Source organism: Glandiceps talaboti, chromosome 22 (assembly GCF_964340395.1).
Source record: "Glandiceps talaboti chromosome 22, keGlaTala1.1, whole genome shotgun sequence".
NCBI lineage: Eukaryota > Metazoa > Hemichordata > Enteropneusta > Spengelidae > Glandiceps > Glandiceps talaboti.
In genome coordinates, this window is record NC_135570.1 from 14,195,322 (window position 1) to 14,215,285 (window position 19,964).

At 36.6% G+C, this 19,964-nt stretch overlaps 1 protein-coding gene across 1 annotated transcript in view; it reads left to right on the top strand.

Moving 5' to 3' along the window:
* Nucleotides 1-17,264, top strand: part of LOC144452226 (inositol polyphosphate multikinase-like) — a 17,959-nt gene extending 695 nt beyond the window's left edge. Inside the window, exons 2-5 of the mRNA XM_078143278.1 lie at nucleotides 12,143-12,319; nucleotides 12,934-13,109; nucleotides 14,477-14,558; nucleotides 15,537-17,264. Of these exons, the coding sequence (XP_077999404.1) occupies nucleotides 12,143-12,319; nucleotides 12,934-13,109; nucleotides 14,477-14,558; nucleotides 15,537-16,066 (965 nt within the window). The 3' untranslated portion in view covers nucleotides 16,067-17,264. The remainder of the gene's footprint in view (nucleotides 1-12,142; nucleotides 12,320-12,933; nucleotides 13,110-14,476; nucleotides 14,559-15,536) is intronic.
* Nucleotides 17,265-19,964: the final 2,700 nt, after the last annotated feature.

Below are 19,964 nucleotides of genomic sequence, written 5' to 3' on the forward strand. Positions count from 1 at the left end.
GTCAATATCAGTACATTGATTGTCTGTGACAATGGCAGAGTGTCAAACATTGGACAACATAGCTGAATATTAATTTGTGCCACAGAATGACAAAAAAAAATTCGCAACAAAAATACTTTGAAACATTTTTTGCCCATAGCTACGATACTCTTGTGGAGTGTTAGCTTGGTCAGCATAGAACCACTGTAGATGTAGGAAGGTCCCTCCTACCGCTACAAAATCACAAGTTGCATATAACTCGACTAAATACCAATGAACGATTGTCCAACCGTGGACGATCAGGGTTCTTTAATTTCTAATTTTAGTAATTTACCCTTGAGTGTATACACGTACGTACTTTAACCGACTGCATTATTTTTCTTCTCCACTGTCTGTGGTTATATCGTCTGTTTCAATTTCACCGGATATACATATAAATGCCGCATTACTTTCGTACGTGTATTTACATGCTTGAACTACAACTTAATTACATGTAGACATTCCACTGAGATCATATCCGTATTTATTTGCATGAAATCGACACGCGATTATTATTCCCTTCAATAAATGATGTACTAGTATATTGCGTATTCGTGTATTTGGTTATTTCACGTCAAAAGTGAAATAAAGCTGTCCCGGTATTTCAACACAATGAAATTGCTGACTTCGACATTTAAATGGGCAGTTGTACTATAAATGACATGTTGTTGCGCCAGCCAGGACTATTCTTGACACAGCATTTACGATAACACACGTCAGTATACTATTTATATTCGTATGTCCATTTCACGATGACGTAATCACTGATCGCTCAAATACACACACACGCCCATGTCACATTTCCTTTGCTATTCACAAACACAAGATAACAGGGTTTTTTTAAATAAAATTACTCCCTTTACCCCAGTTGGACCATTTAAAACTTTTTATTGGCGCTTTCATGTGCTTGAATAATGGTTATTTTTTGTACGGAAAGCTTATAGCTATAGATAGCCATTTTGACAAATTTTATCGTGGATGAACTACAAATGTCGTCGAATTCTATGGACGATATTTTACCGACGAACCGACGTGGGACATGCTATATGGTTATAAGTAGCTCTGGAAAAATGCTAAAGATATTTACGAAGACTCCGATGACAAGACGTGTATCGTTGGAGTCCTCGTAGCACATATTTCCAGAGCTAGGTTATAAGACGCAAAATATTACCCTAAAATAAAGAATGACTTTAGACCTACCGGTCATACAAAACATTAAATTCCTAAAATAAATAAATTATATAATACGTTTAAAAGAACGATAATTGCGGATTGTGAAATTATAATGTTATTTTTCCCAATTAACCCAGACGTTACATCTCACGGTCTTTTATGAAACGACAGCTTGTACTGAATCTAATATTTCATACGGTTGTAACTACACCTGTGTTACTCGACCACGTATTCACAACATGTACACACGAGTATGTGATGGTTCAGTATGAAAACCCAGTCGTTGTGATTCGATTTTCTCTGATTGAGATAGCGGGGTTGTACGCTACTCAAATGTTAATAGTAGTGGCGAATGCGCCGGATATTAAACCGCATCTCGCATTTATGCCATGCGTTCCTGGATGTCCATCGACCTGCCAATTTAAAGGCAATTTAATTTTCATACTGTATGATTTAAGTATTATACTTCCATGATTTGAAGGAAGGCGTTCAGAGGAAAACGATCACATGTTTCAGGATGTGTCACTTCGTTTAGGTTTTAAGCATGGTCAGGGTATGAATCGACATTTTAATTAAATCTCAGATCACCCAGCCAACAGATGAAATCGTCACCTGGTTGTCGTTCTCATTTCTTTCTTGTATTTGTTTGTATTCTTCCAAGATTAATAGTAAATGTACTATCCTTCCATAGTTTCAATTTGAACCCCAAACTCACGTTTTTTTCCGTTTTTTTTTTAATCCTGAATAAATTAAACATACATTATTTTGTGGAAAGGACCCCAGGCTACGTGTCTGAAATCTCTCTTTTCTTTCTCTGTATTCAAGACACCGCCTCTTTTACGACACTGTCCAAAAAGAACCGCCATCATCGTAAACTTTAGCCTCTTTTACGGCACCGTCCAAGGTGAACGACTTGTCAACAGAAGAATAATGTCAAGTTAGCGAGAATGTATTCAAGTAAACCACTGTTGCTGTAAATGTCACCAATCTGATAAAAATCGAGTCCTTTATTTATCTGATTTCCTCCTACATTGTGGTTTGTTTGCGATCACTTTGCCTAACTCCCAAAAACACAAAGTCAACAAACACACGAAAACTGGACGAAAGAAAGATAAAAAGGAGTCTAACCGTCAGATTTTAATCAGATTATACGTATGCTATTATTTAGAATCCGTCTAGAGATTAATTTGGCCGCATCACATTGACTGTTGACTGACCTGGTATGTGTTTCCTTTACACGTTACATAAAGCCTCGTTCAACTAAACAGAGTTTACATTCAGTAATTCCAGTAAATTTAAGATCACTATTGAAGTAAATGTAGTTGTTATGTAATTTTAGTGTAATTTGTATGTCAGTCCATAGACCCAATGTATGGTCTAGTCAGCTACTATCTAACCGCCAGCCGGTGCTCTGTTAAAATTAACTCGTAAGATAAGACACCGCCTACTTTATAACGTAATACCGTGTAGTCGATTTCAAGTGCCTCTTGATTGTCTGGCGTTATTAATATCTTTTGTAACACACCTGAAGTAGTAACTCCCCAGGGAGTTGAGGAAGTAAAAATGGCCGTTGTGTCGCAATAGATCCGTGCCAGGGGTAATAATTGTAAAGCGCCTTGAGCACAAAGTGGGAAAGTGTTGTTATATAAAAACCAACATTATTATAATTATTTATTATTATTTAACCAAATGTGAAGGATCGTGATGTCTAGACCAAAATAAAACTGCCCACATCTGAGACCTGGACGAACGGAAGCTGTTACAACAGGGAAGGTAAACAAATGAATTGGATTAATTACACATGGCACAACATGTTGGATGTACAGAGACTTGTATTACATTCCATCAAATTTGCATAAGAACAGTTGTATGGCCTCTTTATATAATAATTTACATTCACAAACAAATTTCCAGTTCCCCTGGCATTTCATGTACACATAAAGAGGCCATAAAACTGTTCTTGTCGAACCATGAAATGTAATACAAGTTCTCTGCTGTTCTAACATGCTGTGTCAAGTGTTATCAATCAAATTCATTTGTTTACTTTCCTTGTCTGTAACAGTCTGTTTGTCCACGGTCTGATGTCGACAGTTGTAAAATTATAAGCTTAAGTTTCCAATAACCCAACAACAGACAAGTAACTTGTCTGTGTTTAAGCCGACGACCCTGAACATTTTTTTTAAAATTCAAGATGGTGAGACTTTACTTCAATTTTCCTGTACTGTCAAAGTATCGTCGGTACCCGGTCATTTCAGAGAAACCCGGTCTTTTCAGATTTGAACTTGGATTTTGTATACTCTCTGTAGTTCAGTCTGCATTTTGTGTTCATCAGCTTCACACGTACTTGTCTGCATTCATTCATTTACCTCATCAGAATATCAGAGAAATATTGTTTCTCAAAACAAAATAAAACAAAACAAAGCAAAAACAGAAGTAACGAAAACTTAAAATTCCGACCAAACACTTTTTTTAAAAATTTGCTTTATGATAATCGTGTCCATCTGCGTGAGAAATTGGTAATTATTTTGGTTTTGGATTAATAAACCAGTACAACTTCGTACAGCATTTGCATGTTACTCTTCATTGAAAAAACAATGTGAAATAACATAGGTCAAGTCCATGTTTGTAATTGCAAAAAAACAACAAAAAACAATGTGTGCAAGTTTGTACGCAGTGAAGTGAGTTGATAACAAACTTGACATATATGTGCACGCGTCTGCCGTCTATCATGTCTCCAAATATAGAAACATCACCATGTACATTTTATGTGTACTTGAGGTTACGAGTGACTGTCGACTTTGTTTACAAATTACTTCCTGTACGTACAATAACAAACTTTTTACGGATTTTGTGTTCAGTTATTGAGTATTACTGTTACAAACACAGACTTGGGTCTATTTTGTTTCAACATTGCGAAATAACGGCCTATTGGCGGTGCGTCTTTTTTTACGGTGTCGTAAAAGGGGCTGTGGTTTACGACGATGCAAATATTCTGTTTAGATGTTTATAAATGATAGGTAATTTACATATATGTAAAATAGTACAGCCTGCCGTGATCCCACAGATCATACGATACATACTTTTATCATCATCTGTACAGTTTTGATGAATTGGTCGTTCACACCTGCGCTCTGTAGTGATCGATTAAAAATTAAAAAGGGCTTGACAACACAATTTGTCACAGTATATCATACCTGACAACGTTTATGATGAATCATTTTAAACAAGGGGTCAAAGGTCAACACAGTCACACACATCAACTTGTTGCATTTTCTTATTGTATCGAGGTAATTTTATGCTTGTACGTGACAATGGCATCAATTAGTCTTTCTTACCATGGTGACTTAGCAATTAGCCGGGGATCCACACTGAGTCTGTCCAGTTGTACTGTTTGTAAGGGTACGATTCTGATTAGAACGTCGTACAGAATTATTTTTGGACCAAATATGTTCCATCATCTTGGTAGATCAAATGATTTACAAGGGTTACAACGCACACTGGTCAGTTGTAACATGGAATTTGTCATTCTGATGAGGATCGTTGGCCAAGACAGTTTGAAAGCACAATGCCAAAAACCCTGAACTTCTTGTGCGTGATACCCTCAGAATTCAGTATTTTTGTTCCAAATACCAAAACATTTTTAATTGTCACTCGCAATTTGGAGATATTTAGTTTATCAGAGAGAGAGAGAGAGAGAGAGAGAGAGAGAGAGAGAGAGAGAGAGAGAGAGAGAGAGAGAGAGAGAGAGAGAGAGAGAGAGAGAGAGAGAGAGAGAGAGAGAGAGAGAGAGAGAGAGAGAGAGAGAGAGAGAGATACAGACAGACAGAGATGATGTCATGTTACTCATAAAATGACTGGACCACATCGTCATCGAATTATTGATTCTACTGAGACCTTGCGCAAATATCAAGCTTACTCATCGATTGCATTAACTTCCAGGTATTAAAAAAACATACATGGTTTGGCTAATTTATTTCAATTTACAGTGAGGTAGTACTTACCACAGATTAATCAGGAATACAATATACACGTATTACGGTGCGATAGCAAACACAGTATATATCCACACTCTCTCAGATGGGAAACAAATATTATATTTGAGATATCCCATCTTCACCATAGTTGTGATTTATATCATAACATTAATTCCACTGTAATAAAGACGTGCATTACCAGTAATTCAATGAATCGCCGCACAGTGTGGTCAATATATATATAGCGTGATGCAATCCATGTCATCCGTACTCAACCATAATGATATAGCTTTGTGAAAACATTGTCTCAAATTTGAAAGCTGCAAGTGTCATTTTTTCGAAGACGCTCGCTATGATTTATTTCTCCGAAGAAAAGGGATAATCAATATCTATCGACAACCCGGTGTTTGTTTACAAATTACAGCATTATTTATCTCGTCTTTGCCTATACCTATAGGTATGGATCAATAACACGGGTAATGAAAATGACCTCAATCAAAGTGGAGCCTGTATCCATACATTTAGTCTAGTTCCTATGTGATATCGTTACGATTTACACCTCCACTCACTCGTGGTTTAGTTGGAAACTACGTTGGCATCCAGACTGTCCTACATTCAAAACCAAACAATTGTTTAATGGTGTAAGTCAAATTCAAGGTGTACACGCAACGCTGTGCTATTTTTGGTTGTCATGGGCTGGTATGGACACGTATATACACGTTGTGGTTAGCAAGTACATATTATGTTCTATACAATGCAATTGTCACCCATTTATGTTCGTTGTCGGTTGGTGTTCAACAGGAATGTATTCTTGTACTAATTCTGGGTCGTATGGTATGAATTACGTAGACAATAATCTGTTGAAAATATCTGCGAAGTAGAATGCAACTATTGTTACGGGTAGCCAGGAGACTTTAGTGATGTGGTTCGACAATTTTGTTCGCTAGTCGCGAGTCATTACGTCCCATACCAGCTAGCCAATGACTTTAGGCTAAACAGTACCGTATTGTATACGGTGGGGGCCGATGGTAGTTTGTGTGTTGTTCGGTATCATGGGATGTCGTACAGCATAACTCTGACATTTAAGTGATTTTGCTACGATATTAGTCTAGTTCCAAACTGGTACAGTATTATGTATTAAAAACTTCATTACTTTACCAGTCTAGGCAAGGCAGTTATGAAAGATGTTAAATTGTGGTACTCCCCTGTAGTTAGCGAAGCGCAAAGGGTACATGTCAGTAGTAATCCATCACAAACTGACAGGCTGTCCTCATCGCTCAGTAATATTCATTTGATACAGCTGTTTTGCCTGTCTTGAGATTTTGACCTTTCTAATGTTTCTAGGACTGCACATATATGCAAATGACCAACCAGGACTCCACCTCCAGTCTGTTTAAATTAAAATCACGTGGGGAGGCAAAGACGTCATCATATTTATATGATCAGAGTTGGGGGACTCGGAGCACAGAAATATGTGCTCGAACAACTGCCTTGACTAGACAGGTATTAGTAATGAAGTTTTTAATACGTAATACTGTACCAGTTTGGAACTAGACTACTGGGATATGTACCAATTAGTCACTTGTGGAACGTTGGAAATTACGATTGCGGTGAATTGTGATGTAGACTAAACATACATGATTCATGGCATATGACACATAATACAGCATAAAATATATCCAACTTCACAAGTAGTGTAATTCTATATCACTTTACTAACAGGGGTCATGTAAGGACACCAGACTGAATCATGTCTGGAGAGAGTATTGTTTTTAGTACACAACCCTCTTAGACTTTCTCACAGTTCTGGGAGCATCGCATCGCTAAAGGGTTGTTTTGTATGTACCGCTCTACTGCATAATTGTACTGTGGGCTATCATCAACTACGTAGGGCTAATCATTTGTTGACATGTTACTGCGATGCTCGGGGCGTCGCAATGACAAGTCCTGGTACAGTAACATGTAAGCAAGTAATTAGCCCTATGTATGAAGTCCATGAGGGCCCACAGTACAAGGATATTCTAGTACAATTATTTGGTAGATATATGTACATACAAAACAGCTAATAGCGATGTTACCGAGGACTGGTGAGAGAGTCTAACCACTGTCTGAGAACAGTTTATTTCACTTCTCCAATTTCCTCAGATGGCGGTGTTGACACAAACCGCATCGTGGCTTTAGATGCAATGCAATCCGCCCAGTTTTAGAGATGGACGTGTCAGGTTGTGAGAAGCCATCATTGGTTTAAAGGGGAGGGGGGGGGGGTATTTTAATACGAAGTGTTTTACCGAAGAAGCATGTGTACCACAGAGACTAGAGCAACACAAATATCGGACATAAAATTAATTTGAAAAATTAAAAAATTCATAACCCCACCCACTGATTAACTTCAGTTATTCGTGTTAAATTATCTGTAAATGTACTAACTATTAACACATCAACTGTAATATGATATAAACTCTCTGTATTTCGGTATTGTCAGCAATATGCTATCATAGTTTAATTCAACACAAATTGAAGAAACCCCTCTAAAATGCACTAATTTGCCTTAAAATCTGAGTTTTTATAATATGTCTAAACTTTAAATCAAATGTACTCTGAATTATGTACGCTATTACAAAAGACAGGAACATAAAAACGGGATGAGATGAGACTGAGAATGTTAAATGTTCATTTTCAATCAGTTGTAGTTTCTAAGCCCACAAAAGAGTGTTTTGGTTGTTCTTTCCTGTCCTGGTACCCTGCATTCTCGCAAACCCAAGCATATGTTTTACGCCAACACAACGAAAATAATATTTGAGCGGTGCTTATGTACGTCTCGGATGGTGCCGTAAAGAGGCCTGTATAGTTTTACGTCAATGTGACGTCATCACTGGAATCAACACGTACATAAAACCACGACACCTCTTACAGCAACGATGGTACATTTGCACTCTCTGTCTACGGTGTGAAAAAAAAATGTCCGGACTTGCGGGAATGTATAAACGTGATTTTGCCTTGTTCGCGTATAATAGAGAAAGATGTCTACTCCGAGTTTAAATTACGGTCGATTTCACCAGACATCGCCTAAACTGTGTATGTCACGCACGTACTTGATAGTTCAATACCTGTAAGGCTTATTTTTGTACCATACTTCAGACGTGCAGATTCATTTCAAATGAAAACAAAAAGTAACACGTTCTTAATCAGTGAAGACAAGTATACATACACGTGTAAAGTTTAAATGTAAACCGGTCTCCAATGATGCATTACTCGTGTCTTATTTCTGTTTATAATGACTTGGTATATATGCTGGTAGTATGAATGACACACTGCTTCGTAGTCAGGGTGCCAACGTGGTTTCTAAGTAAACCACTAGTACCGTGAGTGGAGGTGTAAGTGGTAACGATACTGTATAGGAACTAGACTAACTGCTTCGGCGACGTCTGGTGATATTAACTGTAGTACATACACTAAAAACTAAGACTGCACACGCAGTTGTAAACATGGAACGTCACTACATAACACTTAACATGTATTGCATCTAGTTAATTTTCAAACGCCTGACAAACCCTGATTTATTTAGAAGGAGTATTGGACCAAAGCGTGCCAGCATTGTCTAGTAGCCCAGGTTTGTGGTACTGAAACCCGTGACAATCCGATAAATCTGCGATAATTAGAAGACTGACCTATGACCTGCCATGTTATCATCATAAACTCACATATAAGCTCGCTAAAACTGTACAAGCGTGTCATGAATCTATTCTTGGGACAGCAGTGGTCATTGTCATGTACTCGTATTCCCCTTGATATCTGGTCAATGCTGTCCGTTTGAAAAAAATAATAAAAAATAATTAAATAAAATAATTTATACACACACACACACACACACACACACACACACACACACACACACACACACACACACACACACAGAGTTTCATTCTTCTTTCGCCAGTGCTCAATCTGCTTGGAGAGCACTTCATACATAAACATAACAGAAGACAAGTGTGTTATTACATTATGGATTTACACTACAGTCCGTTTCACCAAAAGGATCATCAGGTGTATGCGTGAGCCGGAGGACTCGCTGACTTTGTGTACAGTGCAGCCAAGGTGTGTTTGCAGTCAGATGGGTCATTGATGGCTGTGTGTACACAAAAAAATATATGTAAATAAAGGTTACGTATTATTAAGAACTTGTTAGTGTAAATCCATGATGTAATAACATACTTGACTTCTTTCATTTGTATGTGTATATATATATATATATATATATATATATATATATATATATATATATATATATATATATATATATATATATATATATATATATATATATATATATATATATATATATATACGTGGAATTATTTGCTACAAGAACAAACAGTATTGTGACTGCAGCTGACGGTGTCACTGATATTTTAAATGTAGAACGATATCCATACTTTGTTTTCACGATTGTAAAACAAGCGTGTAACCATGACAACTACATCAATAACTCACATAAAACAAATCGAAAAGGTAGTGGGAATACCCCTTTCAAGTTTTCAAATCAGGCATGTTTACAATAGACTTCTAGAGACCATTCGTCACAATGTTATAAGATGTACACATCTGGCACACAGTAGCATACCAATACAGCCCAAAGTAAAGCGTTTTCTGTAGGTACCACACAACTGTTTATATTGCATTGGTTTATTTACAATCCTAGCATGTGGCCTTTCTAATGTGGTCAATAAGCAAATGAAACAGTATACTTTACACTTGATACGAATGCTATATAAACAATTGTGTGGTACCTACAGAAAACGCTTTACTTTGGGCTGTATTGGTATGCTACTGTGTGCCAGATGTGTACATCCTATAACATTTACACCTGATATGAATGCTATAAATGAGTGTAGCACATAGAGAAAGTGCTTTACTTCAGTGTTACTCGTTGTATTAGCAATTGAAACAGTAGATTTTTCACTTGATATGAATGGTATAAATGAGTGTAGCACATAGAGAAAGTATTTTACTTCAGTGTTACTCGTTGTATTAGCAATTGAAATAGTATACTTGTACACTATAGGAATGCAATATATGTGTAGTAAGTGCATAGAAAAAAAGTGATTTACTTCACTTCTACTTGTATTGTATAATAATAATAACACGAATCAATTTACTACAGTTTTTCGCCTGTTCATTACATTTAAGGTACATACGTCACGCATGTCAACCTTTTCATAACGAAACGTCGGTGCAACACCTGGAGGGTTCACTCCACCATGACTAGTTTATTTAAAACGAGATTTATATTTTTCAATTCAGTGAAACTGTGAGGCGTCTCCTCTCTTAAACGAGCTCAAACCTGGAGGATAATAAATAAAAGGTGTAAACGTGCAGAGAGTTAAAAATCAATCTCGGAAGCTTAGCTAGAGCACATATTTCTGCAACGAAATCTTGGCGATGAGGCTTGGATGGTGTCGTAAAAGAGGCTGTTAAAGTTGTTTACGACGATGGTCATAAACGAATTGAACTCGCTCTCGTTCGTGCTTGTTCAATTGCAATTGTTTTCGGCTGCACTAAGCCGTTTCTCTGTACCCTCACATTCTGTATGAATTTAAAGACCAGACTAGTTTAATATTCCGACGTGCAAAATATATGACACGTGAACATACATAAAAATTACTCATCGCTATTGAAGGAACAATACTTCGTAGTTAGTTACTTGATTTGCAATTTCAATGCGTGTTGAGATGTGCAAAAATATTTATTGTGTCATAGCAGCGAACACTGTTCGTCATCGTCAGCAATACGTTGACTTGGATGTGTCATAATGTTGTGAAACTATTTATTCATGCTGCAATGGTTTATATATAGGAACGTGTTCGTAGGATCTTACACTGTCAACACATTTATACGGGTTAGGCTGATCTCGAACGTTACCTGAATACCTACATATGTATGTTACACGTATGCAAGCTCACAAACAATGTTCGTATTGTCTACGCCAGCGTTCTTTACTTTGCGTCTTTGTCCTGGTCTGTCCTTGCCATTCTTGTTTGGGCCAAAAAAAAATTGTTTCTGGTCAGGTGCGACGACGCGATTTTTGTTTTATTCATATTCTCAACAAACCTGTCACTCACTCAATCTACTATTTATAGCAGTTACTGTTCTTTTTTATTTAGTACTTTATAGCAAGTGTGTATGTGGGGCAGATGTCATTTACTTGTTCATGATTGGTTCTGCAGTTCTCTTCAGTGAAGTAGGGAGGGTTATTTTTGTGTTTCCCCACGGATCTGTAGACTGCATGGGCTGGACAGACACGAAAGAAAGACCAATGACTCGAGGGTGTTTAAATGTTGCGCCCGCTGACCAGAAACAATTCTCTCCTTTTTTTGACCATACATACTCGTAGTCAAAGTGGTTGGGTTTATGAATAAGTTTGTTTTCCTGTATAAAATATACTGTAAGTTTCGGTGCTCTATTCGAAAACATGATCGTAAAATCACCTAGCCTCTTTGCGGTAACGACATACTTCACGAGAGAGAGGATGGTTGTATCCGTGGATTTTACTTGAAAGCTCCACGAATTTACTAGTAGATGAGGGGGTGTAACTTCATCATAATATCAGAAGTTATGTTATCTTGAGACAGGCTATTTCGTGCTCTAAGACATTATTGTGAATTTATTAATGAAAATAAAACCATTTATGCTATCGGATAGTGATTATGACGATGGTAGTGGTGTTGTAGTAGTAGTAGTAGTAGTAGTTGTTGTTGTTGTTGTGGTGGTGGTGGTGGTGGTGGTGGTGGTGGTGATGATGATGATGGTGATGGTGATGATGATGATGATGATGATGATGATGATGATGATGGTGGTGATGATGGTGATGATGATGATCGTGGTGGTGGTGGTGGTGATTATGTGCGGAAGATAATTTGAGTGGGTAATATAAAATAACACAATGCATGTCTAAATTACACACTTCACTTCTATTACAGGCTTTTTAGAGAGCTCTGATGGCACCGTCCTTAAACCAATATCATCACGTGCAAGTGGACGACGAGAATTGAGGTTCTACGAAGAAGTGTTCCGAGAAGACCAGGTTGATCCAGTTATAACCGGTTTACGATGTTTCCTTCCACGGTACAGGGGTCTAATACCTGAAAAAGAAGCATCTAATATCCTTTGAAATTTCAAATTAGAATTTGTATGTCGATAAGAAATGAACACTGGGGTCGATAGTTATACAGAAGTTGACCACGTGACCATAACTTATTTGTCACATGTTTGATTGCAGTCTTCGCGGAATGCATTTAAACTTGGACTAATGCACCCACTGGACCCGTGTTTAATAGTTAGCCAATAACGTATTGTTGTTCACATAACAAGAATATTCTCACGTTTTCCCTTGATAAAAACTGTAGTTCTGTGATGCTCTGTCAGACATTTATCTTGTCTACAAAGCAATGAGATGTTTGGTCACCAAATATTCTGTTCACCGGACGTTGTTATTAACAACGTAGTAACAACGTGTGTGTATATATATATATACATGATATATATATATACACGTTGTTATGGACGTTGTAATAACGTAATAACAACGTATGTATATATGTTATGTGAACAACATGGAAGTGAAACCCATGGAGCGAAGAACATAAAGACTTCCAGAGGGACCTGTCATTCGTCATATACTCCTTCGTTAGATTGACAGTTATTTACAATTTTTACAATTAATAAATTCCAAACCTATAAAATTAACATGTATAGTTTCCTTAAATGTTTCCAATCAGTTATATGAAACTAGATGACGTCACGCGGAGATTTAAAAAGCCATGCATTATGGATATTAAAATTGGTCGTCGCACATGCCTCCCTGATTCATCGGAAAGGAAAAAAATGTCCAGTTTATACAAACATCCACATCTTCCAAAGTTGGGCTTCCAGATTTTAGGCATGAAGGTAGGACATGTTTGTATTTCGTGATTGGTAAATAAAGCAACGAAGCGATGCATCTTGGACGGTGCCGTAAAAGAGGCTAAATTACTTTACAACGATGCACAAAGTTGGCTGACAACAAATTTCTCAACACGTCATCAATTTTATTCACAGTGCGATATGAACGGTAACTGTAACTAAATGTACCCCCACACTGGCCTCTGTTTTGTTTTATGTAGCACGTGCTACCTTTTACGATGTTTACAGTTTAGGCGTTTCAACTTTCGGAACTGTAGCTTCCTTTCACAACGTGCGAAGTTGCGTTTAAAGTACACGTGTCAAACTAATGGGCTATAGACTGGCTTTACAAACAAGAAAAGGGTGTTCGGAAGGTTATTACAGTTGCTGTGATTTTAATTAACTCCGCAGAAGAGTTCTCGTGTATCTCTCTCATCGTCTTAAAAACCACTAGCCTCTTTACGGCAGCGTTTAACACCCCCCCCCCTGCTTCAGTTGGAAAATATATTCTCTGACTTGCGAGAAAGATCTTTCTTTGTTGATCGATAAATTAGTCCATTTAATACTAAATGATATACCGACACAATACATCAATACGATTTTAATATCACACCAGAAGAACAGATTGCATTATGTAAAACATGCACTAAAAAGACACATTGATATAGCTTAAACTAATAGTATTCCACGCCATTTTACGACTTTCCATATTTATAAAAAGAATGGGTAGTGGATTCTTGGCTATTTTTGGCGGGAAAAAAGTGTCGTCAGCGTGACAAGAACAGCATTTCCCGCCAATTTTTTTTGAACGTAAATTTAGGTCATATTGGTAAGCTGGCTCACTGTTCATGACATGCCAATTTGTACATTTTCTGTATTTCTATCCTTATATGACCGCGCAATGGTTGTGAAGATGTGAAATTCAGATATAGATAACAGAAATGTGATGGAGGTAATACTTGTAGCATATAAAATTAATTTCGAGTCGATTAGGCGTACCGTACTGATAAAATGTAATGAAGCCAATCTGACATGGTTGCTTAACCTCAAGACGATAACTAAATATTTTATTGTTACTACTTCACGTGTGCAAGTCGTAAATATTACGATGTCAGCTGTTCATCTTCTGCAATCTCAACCCAATACATGGATTGTCCGGTCATCTGTCGTGGTTCTTCAACCCATTATCACACCAGACAGAGTTATAAATAGTGGGATTATTAGCTGCAGACGACACTTGTCACTAAGGCGTTTATACTTACGTATTCATTGTGTGTGTGTGTGTGTTACTCTTCTCGACTACCAATGTACAGTATACCCTTTGATTTTATGCGAGATTAATGTCTTGTTTGTTTGCTTGCTTGATTTTTCAGATTTATCATCCCTCTAGAGGTGAATACGTGAATTTTGATAGCAAGTACGGACGAGAACTAAATGAAGATGAAAGTGTACAAGGTATGAATCTCTCGTCTCGTCTCATGTCTCGTTCTCCCGATAGACGTGACCAAGACGTGATATCTATATAGAATACTACAGAATATCTACAGAATACTAGTTAGCAATACGTAGCTGTGATGTCATAGTGTACGAAAAACTAAACTTATTCCATATGCAGCGCTATAGTTTCTCACTTGTCAGTATTCCAGGGGGAAAAAAGGCGGGAAAGTACACTTTTATTGTTTAAATAGTTCTTTAAAAAATGATGATCAATAATGGATGTTTATTGTGATGTGGTTTTATCATAACTTGGCTGTCATGGAAACAAGGGGCGATGTTTGCGAAATCTGAGAACTAAGCTCATATATCCAAAATATATCTAACATAACAACTTTTATACTTTTTGCATTTTTTGTTGGGATTTACGGTTCATTATCTCTTGAATCAATACTTATTTCATAAAATAAGATTTTTGAAATAGATTTTCCCCCCAGCCATATTATATTCACTCATCAATCAAGCAATCATTGTCTTATCATACACAAGATCTGACGACAAGCCGAAATAAATTAGTGTACCACAAAAATACATCACCCAGACGACCTAGATCGAGAGCCTCGCTTTCAGCAAGAACATCAGTTCCATTCTAAATCATGCAACTACACATACTGAATATGGATACGAGGAAAATATGTGTCTGGAATAATATCTGAACCTTTTTTAAATCTCCAAAAACTGTTTGACACACTTTGACGTTTTCTTAACAGTATATCAATGCTGAAATCGGGTGTTGTTGTTGTTGTTGTTGTGTGTATGGTGATTTTAAAATTAGCAGACGCCATTCGAGTGCGACGTGTATTTTCTTCAGGAAACTGATATATTGCAAGTGTTGTCGTTTCCTGGATAATAGTCGTGTGACTATGGAAGTAGCTACACAGTATAAAACACCATATTTCACAGCTGGACATGTATTAAATCTCTCGATTTTGTTCACAGGTCTTGTCCGGTTTTTCAGTAACAGGAAACGCTTTCGCCGAGATCTTCTACCCGCCTTTCTGAAACGTCTAGAGAGGATTGAAAATTGGTTTGATAAGCAGAATAAATATCACTTCGTATCAAGTTCCTTGCTCTTTGTGTACGAGGGAGACATGAGTGACGCTGCAACATGTGACTCATCATCTACCTTCAACAACAGTACGAGTGACGTCATACTTGACGTTCTAAATGGTCACGTGATAGGAGCAAACTCTGACGACTCTAGCGCTGAGCTTGGAATTGGAAACGGTGTTGATGCAGACCATGACCCACAGACAATTAAGAAACATGTAACAACTCAAAGAAGTTTGTCCCTAGAGTCAAAACATACAGAGGAAGCCATTGACATTCGGATGATAGACTTCCCGCATGCAGTGCCCTCAACGTCAACAGATGACGATTACTTGTACGGACTCCGGAGGTTGATAACGTCGCTGAAGTCATTGCTGAACCTTGGAACACATTATCACCAACTCTTGTATTTAGACTGATTACTCAAGTGCAAAAACATTCCACGATTGCCTTCCACTCCAGCTTATTTACACTACACTTTTAACAAAAGAGGAACACTTTTATATAAATGCTTGCAGTCGAATTTTGCAATGTTGTATGATGTTCATTTGGGAAGTGAACCCGTATATAATGGCATGATGATATTTTTGTCGTGTCCTGCTTGCTGACGGAGTACCTAACTCGATTTTGACATTGTTTCTACACGGGTACCGACTTAGTACGCCGTCTGCAAGCAGGACTACAGAAATATGCGCTCTGAGAACACGTTTTCGTCCCCCTGGAACAAAGACGTTTGGAGTTCTCGGAGCATACAGTTTCAGGGCTGGATCCGGTATGGCAGGTTTTAGAGTCTAAAGTATTGCCTCATAGATAGGCAAATGAAAAAATTTTTTTTTTGAGTTTGTACATTTTATTTAATTTTGTTCTTAACCATTAGCAAAGAGAAAAAGAAAATGCCTTCAGTATCAGAGACCTTCATGCGCTCAGCGAGTTCCTTTATTTTGGCGCATTTAAACTCAACCTTTTGTATTTTATTGTACATCACCTTAGGAGTCGCACAAAAGTACCTAAAAATATGTCAGAAATTTGTAAAATAGACTAATAGAGTAATAGAGTGTCTATTTTTTCAAACTATAGTGATACATAATACAACTGAACAACTCGATGCAGGTGCTGGTCTTAAATAGTACACATAAACACTATTTTTGTTTTGTAGTGAAGGTTACTAAAAACTGTATGAAATGGGTCTTTTAAACCCTCATGCTATGTGGGAGTCAGGTGATGAAGTTTGCTTTGAAATTCAAGCTTAGGTATTTAACTGCAATTGTGTTTGTATGAATGATATATGGTGTATGTCTGATATAGTGTTGTAATCAGTTTTTAATGGTAATCATTTGTTTTTTGTTTTTGTGAGGGACATGAGGGCCAAATTAACATTGTGTTTAATTTATGCCATATGGTGTACAGTGAGAATCCAACTTGTATGATCCCGTACTTACAGAGAGTATTGAAGGATATGTATTTAGTCATTAGAATACTGTAAACCTGGACATTTTCACTGAAGACTTAGTTTTGCTTATTTCGCTGGAAAACAAAAACACAAAAAATACGTAGTGACTGAAATGTCTTCTTGTACATGAACACAATATATCAGTCTGCTAATTAGTAAAAATATGTAGTGACTTAAATGCCTTCTTGTACATGAACACAATGTTCTAGTCTGGTGATTAGTAAAAATAAGTAGTGACTAAAATGCCTTCTTGTACATGAACACAATGTACCAGTCTGCTAATTAGTAAAAATATGTAGTGACTTAAATGCCTTCTTGTACATGAACACAATGTACCAGTCTGCTAATTAGTAAAAATATGTAGTGACTGAAATGCCTTCTTGTACATGAACACAATGTACCAGTCTGCTAATTAGCAAAAATTAGTCTTTGAGAATTTGAAGACTGTAAAATCTTGCAAAATTTTCTAGGAGCGACAATATCTAGGTTTACAGTAACATATTTGATGTACTAGTGTGTATGATATGACATGTCATACTATCCCATAACATCAGCCACCTCTTCACTGCAGACAGGGAATGAAAACACATATCATGCAGTCATTGGGAAATGCAAATAATTCAGTACAACTTAAAGTGGCCATATGAATGAGGACTTGGTATTTATTTTGGATTTTTAATTCAGAAAACAATTTTATCATGGCGTCCTACTTGAAAAATCAATGTGAAACAACATTGTATAGCCTGTGTTTGTAACAATACATTGCAAAAAACCAAACAATGTGTAAAATGTTTGTTATTGTGCATCCAATAACAAACATTGTACACATTTATTATGCTTTTGCAATTCATTGAACTACAAACAAGGACTTGGTATATGTTGTGCCATGTTGATTTTTCAAGTAGAAAGTGATGATGAAATTGTTTTGTGGATTAAAAATCCAAAATAAATACCCAATCCTCATCCATATGGCCACTTTAAATGCTAACCCACAATCTGACAATATTTCAATATGATTAGTACTTTACATGATAGGCAATACTTCTTATGAGTGACAGATAGTTCATGGAAATATCTTTATTGATGAATCAACGGTTATGTTTTATTTTCACCTAAGTCAATTAAGCCACAGTACAGAATTATATCATGTACAAATTTTGCCAAACTGTTTGCAAGACAAATAACATAAATGAGGGTCTCCAACTTCAAGAAAATTATACTATTTTGCCCACAAGGGTAGTGTCCAAATCAGCAGCTATTTTACAATAAGGTGCTTATGAACATTAAAAAAGCTTCTAAAACATGCCCACTAAAATGGAAAAAAACAAACTTTTTGATCCCCAAATACCTTAACCTGTGTTTACTGCACTGTAGAGATCCATTGTTAGCTGGTCGTACCTCAACAACTCACTCTATCAGATATAACTTCAGAGAAATCTGGTTTAAGGCTGAACAACACAAATAAGTCATTCAGTTTCAAGAGACATTCTACCTAAAGTTAATATGTGTGCATCAGATAAAAAATATTTTCGGAAAACAGTTCATATAAAAACTGAAAATCTCTAATGAATTATTACAGTACCATAACTATCGGTCCTTCACACTTTATGGGTGTCAGCTATGAAACTAAACATTCCTTTTTGGCGGAAACTTATGCGTCATAGCTATACATTGTTAAATGAACATTCCCTAGTTTAAAAAAGTGTTTGCCAACAACATGATAAGCATTCCCATATGAATTACTTATGACAAGTGCAAATGTTTTCCAGAACTGTGATAAAGCGAGGCCAAAACAATGGAGATACCAAATAATTTAGAATTTTTTATAATGGCCATGATTACTTTCTTTGTAATACTTTCAAGTAATTTGCCAACTTCCCATTAACTTAGATCATATCAAATTAAGATAACTTATGAATTATACTAATTGTGTGTTTTTTGAGTGAAGGAGGGTTATTGTTTTGTATCATTCGTATTATTTTCGTTTACCTTCAGTTGCAGTATTCGTGTAGTTGACAAACTTGCACCGTCCCTGCTATCAGCCATGTGTTCAGTAGCGACACACTTCAACTTTCGGTGTTTCTCATGTTAACTTACGCACACTTTTTTATAAGGAAGGTTATTTAAATCATTCTTAGTGAAGGGTGCTTTATCATACAACGGTACTAACACAAATCTTACCTCTATGGCTGACAAAGTTTTGAAATGTTCGTAAAATTATATTCAAAATATTAATATCAGTAAACCCAGTGTGCAATTTAAACGTCAAGAAAGTGAGGAAATGGTTGAAACGTTTTCAAAAAACAGTTGGCTATCAGAAAGTTTGCAATAAATATCATTTGAGAGATTGTCAAAAGTAATGTTGGTTTCTCAGTATGTGTCATATAAGATTGTCTATCTTGTTTCAATGTAAACTCTGTTTCTATTAAAATGGCTGCCACTTGATGCAAAAAAACCAAATTTCACTATTTTCTAGAAAATGAGACACATTTTCAGTCAATTTCCACACTGCTTGACTTTGAATTTTAATATTTCAAATATACGGGAATTTCAAGAAATAATTCTCAATTACTAATGCCTTGACATAGAGGAATTGTTTACTCTTAACCAACTCAAAACAAAGTTGTGCAATTGTACCTGGCATGGTGACTGCCACCCACAAAAACTCATTTCAATTTGGCCAGTCTTAGGAATTATTTTTGTTTGAGATTAGGCTGTTAGGCTGTTCTGACATTAATATTTATAGCAAACAAAGTCCCTTTTATTAATACAATAGGTGCCCCACCCCAGAGTATTTCCGACTCCTGTCTCAGGCATGAAATACTTGTTTTTTTTAGCCAGTAGAAATGTAGACATTAGAGGCATAC